Source organism: Leptonotus elevatus, chromosome 6, assembly GCF_054856555.1.
Source record: "Leptonotus elevatus isolate MCC_2025b chromosome 6, RoL_Lele_1.0, whole genome shotgun sequence".
Taxonomy (NCBI): Eukaryota; Metazoa; Chordata; class Actinopteri; order Syngnathiformes; family Syngnathidae; genus Leptonotus; species Leptonotus elevatus.
In genome coordinates, this window is record NC_141244.1 from 14,744,928 (window position 1) to 14,769,160 (window position 24,233).

General features: G+C 38.9%; 1 protein-coding gene across 3 annotated transcripts in view; it reads left to right on the forward strand.

Annotated features, from left to right (window-relative positions):
* Nucleotides 1–24,233, forward strand: part of LOC147172201 (receptor-type tyrosine-protein phosphatase U) — a 213,029-nt gene that overhangs the window by 92,595 nt on the left and 96,201 nt on the right. For all 3 annotated transcript variants that reach the window (XM_086077670.1, XM_086077671.1, XM_086077672.1), the window contains exons 3-4: nt 12,199–12,470; nt 21,658–21,739. In XM_086077670.1, coding sequence (XP_085933796.1) covers nt 12,199–12,470; nt 21,658–21,739 — 354 coding nt within the window. The remainder of the gene's footprint in view (nt 1–12,198; nt 12,471–21,657; nt 21,740–24,233) is intronic.

The window sequence follows — 24,233 nt, forward strand, 5'->3', positions numbered from 1 at the left end:
TTCTGTAAGAGATTGTGACGATGCCAGACGAAATGTGGAGGAGGAGTGCATAAAGACGTGAGTGGGGTTGCAGATGAAATGAAGTTCTGATCTTCTGTCATATTAAAGAATGAAAACTTTGGCCATTGTGGCTGTGTCTATTCTTGACCTGTGGAGGGCTTGCAATTCGTCCTAACTAGTGGTGTTAGGCTGTATTAAATAAGTTCACAATGTTTAGCGTAGATATTAGGGGTGTGCCCAAAAAATACATTCTCATAAGAATCGCGATTCTCATTTAGTATGATTCAGAATTGATTTTAAATGTCGCAAAATTGATTTTATTTACATTATTTTATACTGTCTGTGTGTGCCTTTATTTGGAGCGCTGTTCATGTTGTACCCGGTTTGGCCACTAAAGGGGCAGTGTGGTTCCACGTGGTCTAATACACTGTTAAATTGTAGCCACATTAGAGAGTAGAAGGAAAAAGTCACAATCCCGTTATTCCAATAAAAGTTTTGTTTTTTTTCAGCGTGGAGCCGTTCTTTTGAGTGATAAAAGTGCCGCGAGTAGCGCGCTAATTAGCATTAGCGTGTCAGACTGGAGTAGATCATTACAATTTCTTGCACATCTATAGGTTGAAGCAAAACATATTGTCAATCAAATTATTTTGAATCAAAAATCGTTCTCAATCGAAAAAAAATTCTGAATCGAATCGCACACCCAAAAATCTGAATCGAATCGTGAGACATTCAAAGATTCCCACCCCTAGTAGAAATGTACTGTGTAACTTCAGCCAGTTGAGCTTTGCAATAGGTGGTTTACACTTTAGCTTCTTTTATTAATTGCACCATAAACTAATAAAGGCCTGATGTGTGTGCAGTTTCATGAGTTTTCGTGCATTTTTAGACCCTCAAAATCAGCATTGTTTTCTTGACACTGCAACAGCTAAACTTGCGTTGAAATGATTATGGACTTTTGAGATTCTCCTTTTTGCCCACTTTGCCCTTCGGTCTCACGCTTATTACTTTGAGGTAGCAATCCGTGTGGAAAAATTATCACTGCAAAATATAGTGACTGATGTTTTGAAAATCAGCGATATAGTAAAGCCCCAAAATGTGAATTGCGATACGACGAGGGACAACTGAACCGTACTAAACAAATGCACTCTACTGGATTAAAAGCAATTTTCAAAGGAACCCTGACTGTAATGACAAGCTAGCTCTATATTATTTGGTTGTTACTAACATAGCTATGAGATTCATTTTTCAAAAATAATTTCCAGTTTAATACATTTTGTAGAAACTTTATTTGGACGTACGCCGCCATTGTCATTTACGTAATCAGTGCATAGTGACGTAGAATGGCGTCTGGCTCTCTGCCGAGCAATTTGAAACGCCTATAAAGAAAGCAAGGGAAGCCTCCGTAGCGTTCCTAAAGAAACAATATTCTATCGAGAGAGTCACCCTCCCCCACGCAGTGCTCTCGTCATTCACCAGACACATTCAAGAGTTTTGATTGTGCCTTTAGGAACGCAGCAGGCACTTACCTTGCTTTTTTTTTTATAGGCGTCATTCTACGTCACTACGCACTAAATGCGTTGCAATGCAAATAACAATGGTGGCGTACGTCCAAATAAAATTTCTACTAAATTTATTAAACTGGAAATGATTTTTGAAAAATTTATCTCATAGTTATGTAATATAGTAACAACCAAATAAATTATATAAAGCAAACTTGTCATTACAGTCGGGGTTCCTTTTAAGACACATAACATATTACAAGACATTTGAAAGTTTTTGAAGTTTATTTGATAAAAAACGTTTTTTAAAGAATGAATTGACATACCACATACCAGTAGTTTTCTGTTCTTCTGGAAGCTGGCTCAAAACTGTGTCTCACTGTATGTTGCCAGACAGTGGCTTCAGTAGAAAGCAAGAATGTTAAGCAGCAATTCCAAAGAAAACACGAATCCTTCAACCATCCACTGAAATAGCGTAAATGAGAGCTCAGAACAGCAGAGCCTACATGGCTGACAAATTACTCAAGAAGAGCAAATTCATTTTTAGATAGATTTGGGTGCAAGGTAGACGAACATTTAGCAATGTTTCGATCGTAAACAAATATACTCAACAAAAATATAAACACAACACTTTTGTTTTGTGCAAAATCTACCTGCTGTAAATTAATTGAAAGTTTTACTTTGTTTGGCTGTTCAGTCTTAATTTAAATTTAGGCCTGAGATTCTTTATTTAAAACTGTTTGTTAGCATTTCTTTTCTCTCTCTCTTTTTATTTTGTTGGGCGTTGCGGGCATCAAAATACAATCTGTACTCAAATGAAGTCCTGACGGGTTTGTGCCTGTATACTAGATATTTTTCATTTATTTAAATTTTTTTTAAATGGCCACTATTTCAATAGTTTAGATGTGTGTTTAAAAAGCACTTTGTATTTCAGTGTTTTGGGGAATACATTTATTCATGGTCATGCTTTGTTGTCATTTTTTAGGCTCAAAATATGCGTATTTATGCTAAAGGCAGATATTAGTGTCCTCATGGAAAACAAAACATTGTGTTTGCAAAACCACAAATGTGAAAAGGGAAAAGGGAATGTGCCATTTGAATATTATTTGCCAGACAGACTACTGGTGGGACGCAGTATACCTGACTGGTTTGCACATCTGCCTCACAGTTCAGAGGTTGTGGGTTCAAATCCAAGCTCGCTCTTGAGTGGCGTTTTTGCATGTTCTCATGTGTATGTGCCCTGCAATTGACTGCCGACCCATTTAGGATGTAACTCGTTGCCCATAGCCAGCTGGGGTAGACTCGAGCACACTTGTGGACCGTGTAATACATACATACCCGAAAAAGAGGGTCACAACTGTCAGTAAGCTGCAGTCCTAATCATTTTTAAGCATAAACAATATTACAATCTGAAATGCTTTTTATCTGTAAACTATTTCAGCCCTTATTTTGATTCACTTGGGAGAAATAATATGTAAGTTATATAATTCCGAGATGCATAAAATTCAGCTACAAGTTATTGCTGTAGTGATAGTGTTGATAGGAACGCTTTCTTCTGCCACGAGCTGTCATCTTGGTGCAAATTAGAACGCTGTTTGTCAGTCGATAAGTCAAAGAGGGAGAAGTGATGCAGCAGTCAAAACGGCATTGAAAATGGCTGAACGCCAGCACCGTCATATGGTGCGACTATTTTAGTTGCCAATACCGCAGCGACAGTTTGTGTGATGTGTTTGAAGCTCTGTGGCATCGCCACACACTTCCTCCGACATCTGAGAACTCGAGACATGCCTCAGCCATCGAAAGAGGAGCAGGGAGGTGCTGCAAGGGCAAGAACGACTTGTGTGTTGAAAACTTTGCCAGAGGTAACTTTGGGTATCTTCAAGAATACTGAGACAAAATGACATTTCACCTCCCAGTCCGTGTTGGGGTAGCTAAGTCAAGTTCTCGTCCTTTATTTGGTGGCAATGCGTTTCTGGCTGGTTTCTTTCATTTGTTAGTTAACATGATTTAAAGGGGAAGTCAACCCTCCCCCAAAAATTCTGGACATTATTTTCTATGCAGCCCCACTCGTCTAAATACATTATTCTGGTTATTATTGCATTAGTTTAATATGAGATAACCAGCAAAATCTCAGAAGGCGGCCATTTTGCCACTTGCTGTCGAGTGAAAATGGCATCACAGTTGCTCAGATCTCAGGTAATAATCAATCAAAGCTGAGCTTCAGAAAACAGGTGAGCTGTGATTTTGTTGTTGCCTGAGCCCTGTGATGTCATCTTCCGGTGACAGTGGCAAAATGGCTGCCCCCTGAGATGGATAAAAATGGCTGGATTTGGCTGCATAATTTATATTCTACAATCCGAATGTCATGTTTAGACTAGTGAGATCAGATATTACATATTATTGTCAATAAATGTTTAAGGTTAATTTCCACTTACTAAATAAATATATATAATATATAAATAATAAAAGAAAATACTAGACAATGGATTCTGTCGAGCAATATAGTTCATACCTTTTTTTGGTAATATATAAGATTGAAGTTAAGCAAATTAGAAGTGTGCATCGCTCCAGTAAAAGACATTTTGATACGTATCTTGATGGGGTGCGATACGATTCAGACGGTTTGATTTTAAAGTGGAAGGATTCGATTTAGATTGATTCAGTGGGATTGCGATTCGATTCGATATGGTACGGCTCAGTTCCAGAGGGTGTGATGCGTGCATGAGTTTCATGTTGTCATTTTATGTACATATCAATGAATTTGTCAGTACTGTAAATGTGCCATTTTCTTCCAAGATACAGCTGACCCCCATATATGGTTGACGCCCATTGAAATGCATTGGAGGAGGGGGAGATTTCTTCTTTTTTTTTTTTTAACTCGAAAAATTCTTCAGCTACACAAACATTCACATTCAAAAGGGGGGATCTGGGGGGGGGGGAACAAAAAAACCAAAATATACTATATTATATCCGGGGGTCAACTGTATATCTCACAAATAAGAGACAATTCCATGCGAATCTCGATATATTTGAAAGGGGAATGATTCAATTTGATTTGATCCACTCAGATCTTTAAATCAAACTGATTTTCTGATTCTAATCATTTTCGTTAAACCCCTTTTGCAAATCCATTGCATACTTTAGGTGGTTACAGTCCACATGAAGTGGGGCAGTGACGAACCTTATGAAATCAAACAGTATGGCCTTTTTTTTAATTTCTTTTTTTATGAAGTCAGATGTTTAGCAGATGTCTCCACTGTGCTGAGTGAAATTCTAGTTGTTTTATGAAGGACTTTCCAATTTAAATTTAAAGTCTTTAGCCATAGGGGGCAGTTTAAAAAAAAAAGAAGAAGATAATACCCATTGGTGGTTGGTACCTCTATAACTGAGATTGTCATCTAGCAGTCTCTCTCTCAGGTCCAACATCAGTGACCTCTGACCTCACAAATGCTCTTCTGGATGAAGGGACAAACTTTCCTCATTCCAATCCAACAACTTGTAGAATTTCCCTCCCGGAACAGTGTAAGCTGTAATTGTTTCAAAGAGTAGACTGGCTTTTTTTCTTAGATTTCTCACTTCCCTGAACACATGTCTTGACACGAGTCTGGCTGTCTAAAAGTTAGCTGGGAAGAAAGAAACCTATTGATTTAGGTCCCAACATTAACATATACACACTTGCTTTAATCTGTTTGTGGAACGCTCGTGCAGTTTTAAGGCTTTCACATGTCACGGCTTTCCCCTCCCATTGTTTTAAACAGATTTGTGAATAATGATGAAACTTAGCTATATTCTAATGCTAATTGCTGCAAAACGGAAACAGATAGAAATTTACTTTTTTTTCCCTGATGAAATATTCTCTAATATTTCTTTTGGATAGCTTCCATGTTTTTATAGCAATAGAACCCAACCTTCTGTGGGCCTTGCAAAATCTGTCAAAATCCAGTAAAACAGCCGGGAGCGAAGGGGGTTGCTTCAGTGAAAATGGCCGGAAGCGAATGAATTAAGCAACCCATGTAAGCACTTGAAGATGGTCGCCATGGCGTACCGCACGTTGAAGGAAGCAGATGTGCACAGTAAGAACACCGACATTGTGTCTCATTATGAAAAGTCAATTATGGTGGTATAATTTCGTATTATTGTTTTGTCCCTATCAAAGATGTTCCCTGGAAGGGGACGCACACCCTCTCTATAAATGTTTATTACACGACTTCAGACCTGCCCGGAATTATGCATGAAATTAGACAAGCTAGAACACTAAAGTAGTTGAAAGAATAACGTAGCTATTTACACGCATTAAAGTCTTATGATGAGGCATTGATGTTGTTGATGGCTGGCTCGTCTCATGAAAACTTTTAATGCTCTGTGACAGTTTCACAACATAATGAGGCAATTTTCCATCCCTGGGCTGCTCTTCTAACAACTCTAATATTGCTCTCAGGCCAACGGACGCTGCGCCACTCATTCCCCCCTTTTTTCCCCTGAAAACTTATTTACTAGATATGTGCTGGAGGATATTGCGGGTGGCAGTGAATAAACACAGAGTTTAGGGAACTGCAGTCAACCCGTGAAAATTGAGTCCAAAAATCTACATGACCTTCTCAGAATATAATATTAGGCAGAAGATGTGCCGAGAGCGGACCGTAGCTCAATATAACAGTAATGGCACCGCAAGCATCATCGAGGACACCCCTTGAAGTCAAACACAGCCGTAAATCCCATTAAAGTCTGTATTTGAGATAACTGCGTGGCCTTGGATGTCACAGGGACAAAGCTTTAGTCCACCACAAGTTTTATTACAGGGAAAATAGTAGTTTACCATGATGTTCTTCCTTCCTTTTTCTTTCCCCGTTTTAATGTGTCCAAATGTAGCTTTGTCATCCTCCAGCCTGTGACTCGGTCGTAGTGCAGCAGAACTCTGTATGAATTATGATGTGCTTAATCATTCCTAATCTTGTTACGGACGTTAGTTTGCCCTTGACAGCGGCATCAATTGATGGAATGCAACTCTGAATTCTCTACGCTTTGCTCAGTCATGCCATGAATGCCTGCGTGTGGTTGTACGTACGCTCGGGCTTACCATTTATCGTCTTTTATCGATTCCAGACAAAGCGATCATATGATCACCAAAGCTTTGGTATCTTGCAGCGCGCCTGATTCTCCTAGAATCTGTTTGATCAACTATTTCGCATGTGAAGACTGTCTCCCTCTTCTCCCTTTAAGTTAACCAATCAGACGCGGCAGGCTACCAATCAGCTCCGAGCTGCTGCTCGCGAACTGGGGCACTATTACGCGCCGCACTGAGGGACAAGCTATGAGCTGCGCTTGCTAGCTCGCATGGCTAAACTTTCAACTAATGCTCCATTCGAGGAAGGTTGGAAGTCGGATTTATCCCAGATTGTTTTTTCCCAGTTTTGACCTGAAAGTGTTTGAGGTGAAAGTAAACAACCAAAAAGGCGGATAGTAATAAATAGTTTTTTGTTTTGGTCCTCAAAACACATTTTGACCTCCAGCAAACAATTTTGCTTCAGTTATGTATTTATCTTATTTCATAAGTATTCCATACAGTTCAGTAGTTCACCGTTTCATGCAGGGAGATAGCGGCATACTGTCACGTACGTTGTGTTACGTGAAGTTATGTTGAATATTTCTGAACGAAGAAAGCTATCTAGTTTTATACTAGAGTAAATGGTGTTTTACCATTCACGGTATGTGTTTTCATGGGGGTCGCCATTGTAGAGTGATGTCACATTGAAGTCTGTCAGTGAAGTCGGGGTCCTTTTTTTCCCACGACTTCGCAAGTGGGATTTCTGAGTTCAAGGGGCATTCCCGTACACGCTACCTGGTTGGAAGTCGGAAAAGTCCGGCTATCCCTCTTTCCTCGGATGCAGCATAAGTAACTACTCCTCGCCTCTGTGGCGGCAACTAAGCATCGTTATCACTAAATGTGGACGAGGAGTATCGAAGCATTGCAACAAAAAGTAAACTTTAAAAAAATCGGTTGCCTTTGATGGGAAAATCACCCCTGCCAACATGGCCGCCACATAGACATGGTGGTTAGCTAGGTTTCTACAGCGCACTGGTGTATATTTGTGATCATTAAATTATTACGCTACTTGAACAAATTACAGTAAAAAATACTTTAAAAACAACTAACCTTTGACTTGACGCTGCTCTTGAAGTTTTTTTCCGATCATTTCACGTCACCTGTGTTTCATTTTTAAAGCATTATTTATTTTTTCTATTTCTGTGGTGCCAGTGTTCTGCAATCACACATTGTACTTTGGCAGGGAGAGTCAGGCATTGTGCGGAAAAATTTCTTTGGACGTCATGTTTTAAATTCCCATTTCCCACCGTGAGTGAGGCAGTTTGCTAAAATAGCCTCCATAGCCGAAAGGTCTTTCATCTGTTGTCTTCATGTAAGACCTTCAGAAATGTAGTGCATTTCATAGCTTGTCAAATGCTGACAGATACGCAAACTGAAAAAATTGCAATCAGCTGAAAGGGTGGCTAGTTTAGTAAGAAAAATAAAAGACATCGCTTTAGTTAGTCATACATAAACTAATGGAGCATTATGAACAGATTTTCTACCAAAAATATTGATTAAAAAGTTGTATGGTATGCAAAACTTAACCTACTTGTATGTATTTATATTTGTTTTATTCATCATATGACTTCCAGGCGTAGCAAGTTAATGAAGAGTTGAATTGAGAATAAAGAGGTAACTCTTAAGAAGTTCAACAATTTAAATCCAGCAAAGGCTGTCTTTTTCTTTTCCGTGTGACTCTATTGCTCCTCTGTATACAAACATAATCGGTTCCACAGTGAGACAAGACCTTGGGTAATTGCCAAGTTGCATGAACTAAAATTATACCTAATGGATTGTCAATACTGGATGAGTCTTACGCTGTATCATGATTATAGCACAAAATATACCCCAGGCTTCTTTAATTTGTCATAATGTTTAATTCATGGACATTTCATACATCACATGCCATCTTATAGCGAACCTCATTAAAATGCCGCATGACTCCACATTCACATTGAATCTGTTAGTGGCCGGCTCATGCATGGTTTTATAGATAACTGCACAGGTCTTAATAACGTCTCTATGCTATATATTATGAAAAAAGGCATATATAGGGCCCAACCAGCAGTGAGGACAGTGCAGCTTTACCACTTCAGCCCTTGCTATGATTTTATGAGTCCCTGGTGAGCCTGCAGGATGCACGATAGGAGACAGGATTGTGAAAGATCTAATTAAACAGAGCAATATGAGAGTGCAGTGATCCCCAGCCCTGGACAAGACACAAATCAGTGGCTGTTGACAGTGGGCTGCAGGGCAATTGGGCTTTGCGGTAAAATAAGTACTGTAGCCTCAAGATAACGACCATCCCTACTTGTCCCCTTTTTGAGTTTCTTTACAGTTTGGGGCTGATGGGGGTTGTGAATCCCAATCCAGTTGCGCAAAACATTCAAGTAGATGTTTGTCTTGTGCACTTAAAACACAAGTAAATCTTCAAGCATAAGATTGAGTGTTTATAGTGGAACATCTAAGGTACAAATTAGGGGTGTCAGGCGATTAAAATGTTTAATTGCGATTAATCGCATGACTTCAATAGTTCACTCACGATTAATGGCAAATTTGATATCTGTTCCAAATGTACAATAAAATATTTAGTAATATTTTATTTTTGTTTCCATATTCTTGTTAACATAAAAGTGGAAAAATGTTAAACTAATAGAAATATGGCTGCATCTTTTAGTCATTGATACAGTAATTTCATAATCATAAAATTGAGTTAAATTTAAAAAGATATACTGTACTGTACAAAATAAGTCTGACATTGATTTGTGTTGGTCATTTTTTTGCCACTAGATGGCATACTTGCATTTGTAAGACGTTTTTTCATATTAACTCATTCTCATCCCAGCCATTTTCACTGAAGCAATCCCTTTCGCTCCCGGCTGTTTTACTGGATTTTGACTGATTTTTTAGAGCACTGATTGTGTTCTATTGCTATAAAAACATGGAACCTACCAGAAGAAAGATTAGAGTCTCTTCTTTCATCAGGAAAAAAGGTATATTTGTATCTGTTTCCGTTTTGCAGCAATTAGCATTAGAATATAGGCAAGTTTCATCATTATTCACATTCCAGTTGAAAACACTGGGGAAAAGAGCTTGTTGCAACATTGCCCTGGTTGATCTCTTATACTCTGCTGCCACCTGCCTGTTTTTTTTGTAATAACTACCATTGCTTTAAGCGACCTCTTCAGGTCAGAGGCAGAATCTAAGGCTTCTGTAGTAGCATAAAAAAACGTAAAAAAAACCCCATATAAATACGTTTTGGGGACCATGGTAATATTTAAAATAGAACGTTTTATAAGGAGCAAATGAGTTAAGAGCTATCTCATTTTGATCATGAAGTAACTTGTGAAATTTTGAACATTTTAAAAATTGTAAAATACAACTTGACCCGTGTCCACAAATATATGTATTATTATTCAGTTTATTACTGCTAAATTTTGACGTGGACGTGTCTACTGCATTGGAACTTGAATTCCCCCAGTACATACTTTCCAAGTAAGTCATTAATCACGCGTAAAAAAAAATAATTGTGGCATTAAAGGAACTTTAAATGAACTCAAAATTAACACACTAATTTTGACACCCCTAGTACAAAATTAATACATATAATAAGTTAATCACTGTTGAAAGAAAAACGTAAAAACTGCAAAAAAGTTGGTGGTAAATTCTGCCTTACCACTTCTGTATGAATATTCAACAATTGAAAAACTTTTGGTTCTGTCGTTTTTTTGGGGTGAAAATTGTGTCTTAATTACTTTTTGCTGTGTTCATCAGCATTCACTTGCTATTACATCTGAGGAGAAAATAACGGTCTTCGGGCCACCTGGCGCCAGCGCTCGACTGCGCGGTCTCCGAGGACGTTGAGAGACCGAGAACAGAGAGGCCTCGGAGTACAATGACGACAGGCTTGATTATGCGAGTACACAGGAAGGTCTCCAAGCATTGTTGTGCTAATCATGTTAACGGACAGAAACTGAAGGCAGGACAGATGCTAGGAAAGGGCGATGGGGGTTATGTTTTCCTGATTAGGCAACCGTTGGGCTTTCTCTTGTCGTTGTTTTTTTTCTTCTTTTTTTTTTACCATCAGACGTGTTCCTTCTACAGTTGACACAAATGACTTTCTCAGCTAAAAGCAACCATTATGTCTTTTTATTCAGCAGGGTACTTTTCCCCCGTTATCAAACGCCTACACGCATGACTGTGATTTGATTGAGACCAACTTCCATTTATTTTTTTATTTTTTTGATCATGTGGGTTTGAACAGCTAAAAATGGTTAAAAGCAGATTTAATCCTTTGTGAGTGTCTGCTCAACACAAATCTCTGCAGCATCGCGTACAAGCTCCCAGCAGTTATCTACAAATCAGTTTGAAAAGCTTTGAGTTTTGAGAGACGACAGACTCTGTAGATTCATCTCATGTGGTGTGAGGCTTATTTGGATGATGTGAAGTCGCTAATGAGGTTCTCGATATTAAGTATTTGAGGACACATTAACATAACATAATAGTTGTAACCATGAATATTTCAATGAAGGGCAGAAATTACTAGAAAGTCAGCACAAATTATTAATATGAGAGTATAAATTATTAGATGTTGCTATGATATTAGAGTTTGTAACATGTAGTCTGAAGATTTGTATCCGGTACTATGCAAATATCTAGTAAAGAAAGAAAATATGAAAATTTTCTTTACATTATGTTCTATGTGCCCCCACTAGTCTAAACACAGTATTCTGATTCATATTGCGTTTGTGGAATATGAATTAAGCAGCAAAATCCACCCATTATTATCCATCACAGGTGGCGGCCATTTTGCTTGCTCTCAACTGAAAATGGCATCACAGTGCCTAAGGGCTCAGTAACGACCAATCACAGCTGACCTGTTTTCTAAGTATGATCATGTGACGTTCTCGAGCTCTTGGGAGGAATTAGGTTGGTCACACAAGCATACACAAAAAATAGGAGTCTATCGGTGCTAGATTTCACTTTCCTTTCTTTTCTTTGATCCTTCCTTGGGTCTCCTGACAACCTCACGACTCTAGCTGGACTCTGAAATATTCGGTTTAGGTGAACGGTATGGGATTTTTAATAGGTTTTAGGTGAATTAATGAGTACATACTCACACGCACGCACACATACTCACGCACATACAAAATAAAAATTAAAAAATAAATAAAAAGAGAAAGAGAGCAATGATGATCACATGTCGTAAAATTACCGAATGAACAATATTGAGCTTTCTCCAAAAAAATAAAAATTAAATTAAATTAAATAGGAGTCTCAATTATGAAGAGTAGCCAATCAGTTAGCTAGCCAGTAGTAGCATGTTGGCTTTGTCTAATGATGTACGTACTTTTAAAATACAATGTAGTTAGTTTCAGTGCATATTTGTGTGTGTGTGTGTGTGTGTGTTGTGTCCATACTCCAGGGGCATATCTGACTCACAGTTAGCTACCCATATAAGTATATTTTTGCAGAATATTTTGGTTGAATTCTGAATCAACCTCAGGGACATTTTACTTGGGCAAACGGTCCTCATAGTTTTGCCGTCATAATTCATGAAAGTGTACACAATGGTGTTCCCGGGCTAATATTTTCTTTCACTTCTCATTTTAGGATCATATATGTTGGTCAACTCCTCCCAGCATGCAGCAGGCCATTGTGCTCAGCTGCTGCTGCAGAATCTGAGCGAGAACGACACACACTGTGTCCAGTTCAGCTACTTCCTGTACAGCCGCGATGGCCACAGTCCAGGAGCCCTGAAGGCGTACGTGCGAGTCAACGGCGGTCCGCTGGGCAACCCGGTGTGGAACACGTCCGGGTCTCACGGAAAGCAGTGGCATCAGATGGAGCTGGCAGTCAGCACCTTCTGGCCAAATGAATATCAGGTAAAGATGGCGGCGATGATGTTCTTTTGCTTTTTTTCCACCTCATTGATCTAATACTTAAGTTTACGTGTGTTGTTTTGTCACATTCTCCAATTCATATTTAGATGATCAGGTCAAGATTTGGTGTTTGCAAGTGTTGCCATCTATGGACAGTTGTGGGACAGAATGAAGTACAAATACTACAATAGTGTTCTAAGTATAGATATTTCAGGTGTCAGTAAAATCCTGTTATTATCATTAGTTAATCGGGTGTATGCACAACCAACTCCCATATTTAGCAACATATTTAACGTCTTTTGTTTAATACAAAATGTCGTCAAACGCTACCAATGATGACAATATCCAATGTTTAGTCTTTGTTCGTATTTACGTATATCATATTTGTATAATATGATATTTAACTTTTTTACTGCCACACGTTATCCAAAAAACAACCCAGACAGTGACAGACGATTTTGAGCATTTTAACTCATCTTTCAAGGCAAACAGAATATTGTGTGCTCTGACTACATATACATGTTGATCGTGTTCCATTCTTTCATCAGAAAAAAAAGTATGTTTCTACCTTATTCTGTTCCTTAGTAATCACCATTTGAAAATAAATAATTTGAGTGACATTGAGCAAAAATTGAAAAGATAAGGAGAAAACAAAATTTTCTGCACAACAGTGACTTTGACACTAATATTTTTTTGTTTAGTGACGCTGTGTGAATTAGATTTAATGTGACAAGGACTTTGATAATTCACGTCATCTTTGAAAACGTTCAATTTCATCCGATTCATCATGCTTTATTGTAATGTCACACTACGGGAGCCCATTGAAAAGAAATGCAATGCTGCCATCTGCTGGCCATGGGTGCTTTGGGATTTGACGAGGGAAAAAAAGAAGAAGAAAGATAGTAAACGTCAATTAACGTTTTTGGCGGCATTCATTTGGGTTTTAGTATACGTCATTAAACGTTTTTAAAAACTATCCTCTGAAGACATTAGCCAAAAAGATTATTTTTTTTTGCTAGTTTGCGTTAAAATTAACATCTCATCAACGAACCAGTTAGTTAGTTAGTTAGTTAGTTAGTTAGTTTAGCGGATTTAGCATATAGCAGATTTAGCATTTTTTCCCCCAGTTAGTTCACAGTATTTGAAGATGTTATTTTTATAGTATATAATTTTGAGCCAATGCTAGTTAGCGCTTAGAATACAAGTTGGCAAAACTTGTATTATTCATAATTGTTGGTGAAAATTAAAATAGTACATTTCATTTATAGTACAGTATATGTTTGGATGTATTTGTACTTAAGGCCATCTCCTTCCAATAAACACATAGCACGTAAAAAAAAAGGTATTGGTCCAACAGTTATTTCAGTGGATTATTTATACTCATGTGTACCCAACTGTGATTTTACCCTGTCAGGCCTAATTACAGGCAGCTACAATAATGCACATCATGCTTTATAGCCTATTTACAGTATTGATTTACCGACTGGCATTGAACGCGTGTAACAGATTTTCTCGTTGGTTTGCAGATGGTTTGTCAGGTGCTTTTAAGGTATATCCATCTTTTGATTCAATTGAATTTTTCTGCAAACTCAGTGGAACTGTCAAAAAGCAATTAAGTTGAGTAGTGTGCATTTTTATCATGAACTGTCAGCGGCTGTAACTTAATTGAATTGTGTTCAACCCCGCAAGAACTGACCTTCACTTCGTAAATAGTACTTCCTTGTTCAAACAGGGGCAGGATTTAGAGTGACTCCTTCCCATCCTATAGCCTGACAATGAGGTAAAAAGTGGCGCCGATGGACAGGAGCACTGTGATTTTCAAGAAATTCTAAGTAGTGTAACGTTTAATTCAAAAGGACATAGTGTCTTAGCTGTAGACTCACAGTGTCATGAGGTGTGTTTTAAAAGGTTTAGTCCATTTCAGAAATGTTATTATGTTTCATGAAGAATACCCAAACTACTGTTTGCAAATTAGACAAGCAATATATCAGGCCAATCAGACGCTATTGATGTTTTTGTTTACGTTCGCTGCTGTGCCAGCATGAAAGAGGATCAGATCAATATTCATTCATCCTTCTATTATTTTAACAGCTTATCCCGTTCCGAGGCAGAGGGAGCTGGAGCCTTTCCTGCCTAACATTGGAGAATAGACAAAATCTGATTCGGTCGTAGGATCAGATCAATATTTCATTTCTAAAGTATTATCAATTGGAGCCTTGGACGGATCGTTTGCATTTTGTGGGGCTGACATTTTGAGACTGATAAAACATGCATATTCACTTCAAAATGGACCCGCATGATTCTGATCAGATTTGATCGTGGTTTTCACGACTGTGATAGGTCAAAAATGGCCGTGAGATGCATATCACTGTATGTGTGTTTGACTATGTTTCCATGATGACAATAAGGAAACTCACAGTCAATTAATTATACATTTCTGTGAGTATAAAATGTTTGCAAAACTGTTCTGCAGTGACTCCAACAGATAGACTTCCTGAGCTTCATAAACTGGCTAATAAGTTGTCAGAGAAATGGCGCTGCCTATTATTTTAACAATACTAATTATCCATGCACCACTCCATTTATCTTTAGATGGCATCAGCAGTGTGAATCACCCCATCTTTGCAATTCCTCCATTAAAGATTTTAATAGCTGTTGCTCTTACGTTGAAAATTTGACAGTGAGTGATTTGAACAGTGTTCAGTGTCTTGTTGAAGATCGCTTCAGTGGATACAGAGCTTGAGAGGTGATCACTCCTTTGCAAAATGTTTTTTTTTTCTTCCATCGTACAGTATCAAATCAGTTCTGAATGCATTTCTAGTAGTGGTGCAACGGATCACAAAAGTCATGGTTTGGATCGGATCACAGATTTGAGTCACGGATCAAATCGTTTTTCGGATCAGAAAAAAGGAGAGAAATAGTACTACGTCTTTATTTATTTTGTAAAATGCCTTTTCCCATCAAGTTCTATATTTATATATATATATATATATATAATTTTTTTTAATCATGAAAAGGACCTCAACGTGCAATTTAAGGCACATTGAATTACAAAGTAGCCTTGGTCCAGAATATTGAAAAATAATTAAAGTAAGTCAGGTACCAGTTGTCAAACTTACTTACCAGCCGGCAGCCAGACACTCATGCTAACGGCTCGCCACTTACGTCGGAGACTTCTGCCGTATCATACAATGACGGCGTAATTAATTAGCGGTTTCTTAGCGTCCTAAATTAGCGGTTGAACATGAGTTCGGGATAGTGTTGATGTTGGTCGCAACTACAATGTCAATCAAAGAAACGTCTAAAAGGGAAGTCAAGCAAGCCATCACGCCACGACGTAGGCAAACTTCAAAGTAAAAGTGTACTAAAGCTATTTGCATTGCCGTCAATGTGTTACTGTATTTGGTCAACTTTATTTTGAAGTTGGGTTTAGCATTACGTTGAGTATGTTTCAGCTTTATTGACATGTTAGAATGGCATCGACTGTGAATGCGCACTTTATTTTTTTGTTGTTTTTTTATGTTCCCCACCAATCCGCGGATCAGGTGTGATCCGAACCGTGGGGACTGATCCGAACCGACGACAGATCAATGATGATTCGTTGCATCGTTAATTTCTAGTGCTGAGGAAAGTTTGGCTTTGTGTCGTCAGTTGTTTTTCTCTTATTGTTATTACCTCATCTCTTATACTATCCCACTCATGGCTTCTAGTGAGTCAGAATTGTTCCGTGGCTGCCAATTGAGAAGAGGATGATTAATATGAGGAGTAGTGTAAGCCTCTTAAGACTGGGCAAACACTACCGTCTTTGAATAATGCAGCTCAACCGGTTAAATGTGCACGCCATGAAATATTATTTATATTTCATGCGCTAGTAGTCTGGCCTTTGTCTTCAAAGTTTTAGAATGATTGTAGCTTGAAACCCTTCTTTTCTTCAGCAGTCAAAACTTTGTAAAAGGCCAGATGTTGTTGTCATCGCACCTCTATCAGTGGGTTTGGCACGCTCTCAAGTGTCATGGAGGTTTTCACAATTTATTTCACATGCTCACATTATTGTGCCATTACAAATATAACAATGCTAAATATTGTGGTTTTATTTAGAACTGTAGGAGAACTTTGCAGATTTTTACTGAAAGCTGTGCCTAATGTTTGGTCCCCGTCATGTAGCTCGGTAGGAGGTAACCACTTTGGCTTTCAGGGTCATCGTTCAAGTTAAAATGACAACTGATAGGAAGATGGTTGTCTACTTCCTGACTACTGTCAAGGTGCTCTTTAGCAAGGCACCGCTCCCACTCCCCGAGCTCCATAAGTCAAAATGACTTTGGTCAAAAACAGCGGTCTTACACCACTGGAAATGACAGCTATTATACGTACTAAATCAATACCCATTTGATGATAGCTGGATTGCTTTAGGGCAGGGGCCATACAAGACCCAAGTGAGCATTTGATCTGGACTTCCATGCGAAGCTAAAATAAAATAAAACCCCAGAGCAAGTGTTATAAAAGCCCCAAACTATTTATTACGTCAATATTGTACAATGCATCATAGTTTTTCTACAAATTTCAGTGGCCTCTCAAAGGATAACAAGCAATCCCTGGTCTAGGGGCGACACTGTTTTCATGACAATTCATTAAACTGGCTCCATAGCACGTTCACTGCAGCTTGCTTAACTTTTTAAGTTCTTGCAGTCTTCATTGCAATCATTTTGTATTTGTGTCAGCAAGAGCTATACCCTCTCGTTAATTTTTGTGTTGCCTAGACTTATGAGTTTAATTTATTTCATGACACTTGTATCTCAAATCATCTTTCTCCATTAACGCATTCACTCCCAGCCATTTTCACTGAAGCAATCCCCTTCACTCCCAGCTGTTTTACTGGATTTTGACTGATTTTGAATATTGTTTTCTATTGCTATAAAAGCATGTATTATATACAATATATAATATACATATATTTCTATCTGTTTCCGTTTTGCAGCAATTAGCATTAGAATATAGCCAAGTTTCATCATTATTCACAAATCTGTTTGAAAGAGTGGGGAAAACAGCTTTTTGCAAAAATGTCCTGGTTGATCTCTTATACTCTGCTGTCTCTTGCTGGCCGTTTTTGTAATAACTACTGTTGCTTCAAGCGTTCTCTTCAGTTCGGAGGGCGCATCAAAGCCTTCTGTTTGCTCTAGCATAAAAAAACATGGTCATATTTAAAATAGAATGTATTTAAAGAGCTGATTAACCAACAATCAGTTCAGCACCACTGAATATTGTACTATATGTTAATTATACGTCTCTCCTTCTACAAAGTATTTGTAGTCTGGAGCTTTACAAACTTCTCCTTCTCACTATGTATTATTGCTTTCAGTGGATTATTCTGGGGAAATATAAAGATCACCTTGAAAAGTTTGACCAGAAGATGTATCCGGGATAGCATGCACCGCTTTCCCTCTTTTTCAGCCTTTCAACTACCAGGAGAATCTTCCTATCAAATATTTAAGATGTTATCCAGCCCTCCTGCAAGTCTTCCAACCAGACAGGCTCCCCCCCCCCCCCCCCACTGTTAAACGTTTCTCTCTTTCTATGATTTACATTTACACTGCGCTTTACACTTTTGCCCCTCACTTGTTGATAGTACTTCAATTTCAGAGCGCAAACATACTTGTTCAGATAAAGGCATATAAAGGAAGGTCATATCAGGAGAGTAGGTGCTGATGAACTGCAAGCAGGTTTTTGAAGCTGCCTGGTGTCTCTGGAGTTGCAACAAATTTTAAATGAGTGATGTTTTATTTTGAAGTAATGTTGAGAGAAAGAGAGAATATAGGACCATTTAGCGTGCCTTGAGGTATCAAAATTACCTCTGTAAAATATGTGGAGTCCCTAACTGGCCATTTTCTTCAAAGCTTTTGCTAACATGGGTATACAGGGAGAGAAATGAATGGTGAGGCCACAATCATCCCCTGCACAGAAAAAAATTGGAGTGTTAAAATTTCAGATTACAATTTTTGGTTTTAACTCCTGAAGTGTAATTTTGCAACATTTTCAGAGTTAATTGGTGTTATATTACAGAGTTGATCACGAGTGTTAGATGAACTCTGCAGAGATGTAACTAATCTCCGCCTTCGCACCTGTCGACGAACGGCGAAGAGTAATCACCACACACTAGTGTAATATCAACACTGACCAGTGTTGGCTAGTATTACATTTCAACTACCATAAGAGTTGTTTTAACCCCATCACAGTGTAAAATAAATAACACTTTGAAAAGTGTCGTTTTAACTTTATTTAGTGTGGACCAATATCGACACTTCTTAGGTGTTAAATTTAACTCAGTAGGTGTTGAATTAACACTGCCAATTTTGCTGTGTGTCATCTATCAAAGGAAGAAATATGAGGTGTATAGAATCTAATGTTCTCCCTACTCAAAAAGAAAGACAACTGCCCCCTCTTATCAGGAAGAAAAATGCTTTATTTCTTCCAATAATGGCCAATAATGTTTATTTACTGAACTTTAGTAAGTACCAGACATTTATTTATTTGAGACACTTTTAGAGATGCACTCTCACTGTTCATTTTTAAGCTTGTCTTCAACCCCATTTTTATTCATTGGCTTTCAGCTCAATATGAGTTTCTGCCTTTGCTTTGGTGTTTTATTGTTTTTGACTTCTGTCGTTTGTTAGATTTTTATCTGTGTTATCAGCACTTCGTTTTTTTAAAAGTGTTTTATAAAATATATTGAGTTGAGGAAGTTATAGCATACCAAATTGTACTGACGTTTGGTAGTGTGATGATAAGAAAGGTAATTACAGCTACAAACTGGCACCATTTGTTTCCTGAAAGGAAGAGGGCATCTCGTTGGGGAGAGGATTTATTTGTTCAAGTGGACCTGGCGACTAATAGAGACACGACGGCAATTAGGAGCGTGGCTGCTATTTGACGAAGTACAATCATGTTGATGAAATGTTTTAAAAATCATTGAATTCTTGGTCAGTGATACGTAATGTTTTTTGTTTTTTTTTACATGATGGCATCCCATCATAGTAACTTATGACTCCTTCAGTGAAAAACTTTGTAAATGATTAAAACACATCAGCTTTGTCTGCAAATGTTTCCCTGTCCGTGCTGAGCCCGTGGCTACCGAAAGACCCTTCTGCAAACACACCGCTGTAGTTGCTACACTGTCTTCTACCCTCTGGCATTTTCTGCCTGAGCAGATTGACTTTGGCACGTGACCTTTCGTCTATAATATTTAGTGAGTAGTATCTACGGCAATGTTGGGTGAAGTAGAAAGAAGAATCTTGAAAGCCTCTTCTCTTAATGTCAACATTACGAGCCAATATAATGTGTTCCAAAATGTTATTCAGATAAGTCATTCATAACTTTTTGCTTAATTAGTCCGTGATCCCTGCATTTCTCTTATTAGAGAGTCAAATAACAAGCCATTGGATTAAAATGCAAGCATATGGAGCATTCCACTGGCAACGTGGCTTTAAATAGCAATTTGGAGGTTGCTCATTGAAACAATTGCACACTGTGTTTGTTCAATAACTATCTTTCCTAATGGCATGGTTTTCAACAGCTAGTTAAAGTTTTTAAAGCATGATTCTTCCATTCACTGCTGTAATGCGTTTATCAGACTGTATGTCGCTCCTGAATAAAAAAATTGTATGACATGTTCAAAATTTGATAGCCATTTTCAATAAGCAATAAAAAGTTCATATTTTGTCTAGAATCAATTTGATAACGTCCTTATTTTTCATGTACAATTAATACCTTTAAAAATACATTGCCACTTGCTGCCGACAGGTGCTCAGCGACCAATCATGTTGCAAAAAAGCTCTTTTCCCCAGGGTTTTCAACAGATTTGTGACTAATGTTGAAACTTGGCTATACTGCACTCTAATGCTTATTGCTGCAAAACGGAAACAGATCTATATTTATATATTTTTTTTCCTGATGAAAAAAGAGACTGTAATCTTTCTTTTGGTAGGTTCCATGTTTTTATAGCAATAGAACACAATATTCTGTGGGCCTGGCAAAAGTCAAAATCCAGTAAAACAGCCGGGAGTGAAGGGGGTTGCTTCAGTGAATGAGTTAAGTAGCTTAGCAGGTCGAAAGGTGCTATACAAGTGAAAGACCAGACCGTATTTAAATACCGACAAATGCAAATTTTCAGGTTAACAGTTCAAGTTTAGAACTGGAGGAGTGTTGACGCTGCCAAGGCATAACCAGCTATAGGTCGGCAGAACTATGCTTTGGATCATGAGCTTTTCCTTCGATAGATCTGTTGAATAGTGACTCCCTGATTTTCTGAAACGCAAAAACATTGCCATTTCACTTTTAGTTTTTTGACTCCAGTAGAAACTTCTCTCTCCAAAGTTGAGGATGAATTTAAAAGCTCTGTCCAATGAATTTGGTGTGATTATAGCCCGTGACAACGTACCCACGACAATAAACTTCATTGGTCTTATTTGAAGGCTTTGCGACTGTATATCCCTGAGCAGATTGGACTTTGGTTTACGACTTATTTTAGCAGGCACCCCACACATATGGAGGATAGTTCGGTTGTGTGTATGAGACCACAGTAAAAGTCAGAAGCCAATGATACTAGCCACAATGTAATCATTTGGTCAGAAGGATTATGAGAAACAATAACTCAAAGCCAGCCTTTCCATCAAACGCGGATGGAACACTGTCCTTGGCTCTTGAAAACAAAGATCACCCTCGTGTCTCATAACTCGCACTATTATTGAGGTGATGGTGATTTGATATTGATTGGGTTTCACGCAGCTTATTGTTCCATAGGATAGTACAAGACGTTTGTCCTCCCTTGCGTCCTGTGGCCCTGTGCAGCCGCACAATGTGCTGTTATGGCTTCACAGCGAGCGTTTGCTCAGGATGTAAAATGACTCATGCGCCACATTGTGCGCTTGCTGATAAAGCTATTATTTCCCTTGGCCCTGCGGACTCGGGTAAAAGTTATCCATCTCTGTTTTCTGGCTTGTTTGGGGTCAACAGATGTACAACAAAAGTTTTAATGGGGTTCTTTGTAATTAATGCACCTGCCGCCAAAAAGGAAAGGGTGCAATGGAGAATGATAGTTGTCAATTGCCCATTGAAAATTGCCGTTTCTCCATGTAAAAGATGCCCCGGGTGTTATTAAAACCCGCTCATCCTGTCTTCATGTTTGACTGTTTTGCAGGTGCTGATTGAGGCTACTGTTTCCACGGAGCGACAAGGCTACATTGCTATCGATGACATCATGGTGCTCAACTATCCCTGCTGTAAGTGACACCTCTGACAAGAAGTTGCAAATAGAGAAGGTTGCTGAAGGAGGAATAATAAAAAAAAGAAGAAGAAGATTTAACGGTTTTAAAGGGGAGAATGTACTTCAAAGCACCATGAAACATAAATAGGATGAAGAAAAGTCATGGTTGATCATCCTGGTTATCCCGAAGGGATGCTGCAACAACGGCTGCTATTAAAACATTTTGCAGGCCGAGTGGGACGGCGAGAGACGCTCACTTTCATGATCTCTTGTTTGGCTGTCAGTGTTGAGAGCTTTAGGTCACACGTCTCTTTTCAAAGCCTTTGAAGCATTTGATATATAAATATTAAAAACATGGTCTCCTTACACTTGGTGGCTTTTTTTCTGCCTGAGGTGAGGAAGTAAAGGCACTACCAGTTCAGTGTGTTGCTAGCCCGTGGGGGCCGTGTGGAACCTTCATTCAGACCCTTGAGCCTTGGATGTGGTCTCTCAGGGTCATAATTGTGTCTCTCTCTACGGCTGAATGTGAGGGTTCTTGTCAGCTCATGCACATTCATCAGCTGTGCTCGACAATGCTTTGGGGGGAACTGCTCTGAAAGATTTGTGTTGTAAGACTTAGTGTTATCACTCATTATAGTTCACAATCACGATGAACCTAGGCTTGTTTTAATGGGAAAAAAACAAACACCAGCTTAGTTTACACTCTCGCTGCATGCTACTACTGCAGTCCTCACACCTCGTTCCTCTCTGTGGCCACAGATGGTCTTTTGAAGGCTCCCACTGTGGCAATTAAACAGTTAAGAATCTCATCAAGACCTGTGCATGCCTCACAATGTGGCGTACATCCAGTAAGCAGGATTTGGCAGCACACAGTGTGAGTCAGAGACGAAGATGAAATCCGAAGGAAAAGTCACTTTGCGGGGGGAAAAAAAGTTCACTTGAGCAAATTCTGTGTAAATCACATATTGGTTGTTCTCTCACAAATTGAGACACTTTTGACACAGGTTTTTCCGAATTGCTTACTTTTGTTCAGATGACTTTGGATCAATTGCTGCTCATTATTATTTGTTTTAATCATTTACCAGTGTTTCCCAACTTTTGTTAAGCTGTCACCATTTATAATGCCCCCCCCCCACCGTTTTTTTAAAAATGGAATCCACTAATGTTGGACGTACGTTAAATTGAATGGATATAAGTACTCACAATTTATTATCGTCTATACATATACATAATTAGACACAAACAAAATTAGCCTATGCTAAACGGTTGGCAATCACAATTAGCATTAGCGTGGTAGCAATTAGTACTTAAGGTAAACAAACACTACCATTTGGTTCACCCATACTTCATTATAACTACATTACACATGTAATAGTGTCCTAAAAGTCACTTACAGACAATGATTCAACATTATTCCATGAGTAAACAAGGGTAGAGCAATCTGTTAGCTACATGAGGTCAATAACTTCCTGTTCCTGTCTTCTTCTGAGCACATTTAGTTCATGACTGCCTTCTACTGGTTAAGTGATGAACACCTAAAACCGAGTGGCAGGTTATATATATATATATATATATATTTTTTTTTTTCTCCTTAACTCTTTGACTGCCATAAACGTTATAAAACGTTTAGCATAAACCTAGGGAAGGGCGCCGAGGACGTTAAAAGACGTCCCCTATGTTTTTTTTTTTTTTTTTCAAAAACGGGTGCAGGAAAGCCTTGGGCAGCTGTGCTGAAAGTATCAGGCAGATATGATTAGTCAAAGACTCGTTTTGGCCCCTAGAGGGCAGCGATGACTCTCTTTGCACAAGGTTGGATGGGCCGCCCACCGTGGGCGTCAGTAGAAGACGTGAGGCGGAGCTAGAGTGTTGAGGAGACAATGGCTGATCCAAGCCACAATGGCTAGACCAAGCAACCGGTTACAAGCAGCTCACGCTTGAGCATTTTTTTCAAAGACGGAAAGCATCAATCAATACTAAAAAGCGCATTGATGTCAACGATGATGATGACAACGAGCTCTACGCCAAAGTTGGAAGCTTTGGCGTGACTGTTATGAACACGTAGTAAGCCTCACCGGTAAGCGCGGCTAGCGCGGCTAGCGCTGCTAAGGCCGGAAAACGCGCACAATAGCCGGCCGGGTACTTCTACACAATCGGACATTCGATCGGGCGATGGAGAGTTGGCATCGACCAATGCAGATTGATGATGATGATGAAGATGACTCCGAGCTCTACGCCAACGTGACTGTTATGAACACGTAGTAAGCCCCACCGGCAAAGCGCGGCTAGCGCTGCTAAGGCCGGAAAACGCGGAGCTGCACAAGCGGACATTCGATCGGACAATGAAGAGTACCCCGAGTCCAATGCATATTCATCGGAGGAGCGGGTACAGTCTGATCACGGAGAAGACACTGTTTCTGGACTACGATGCCACCATGAATGGAGTGGATAAAATGGATCAGAACATCTCCCACCACCCGGTATAGCAACTGAAGGACACGGGGAAGCGAGAC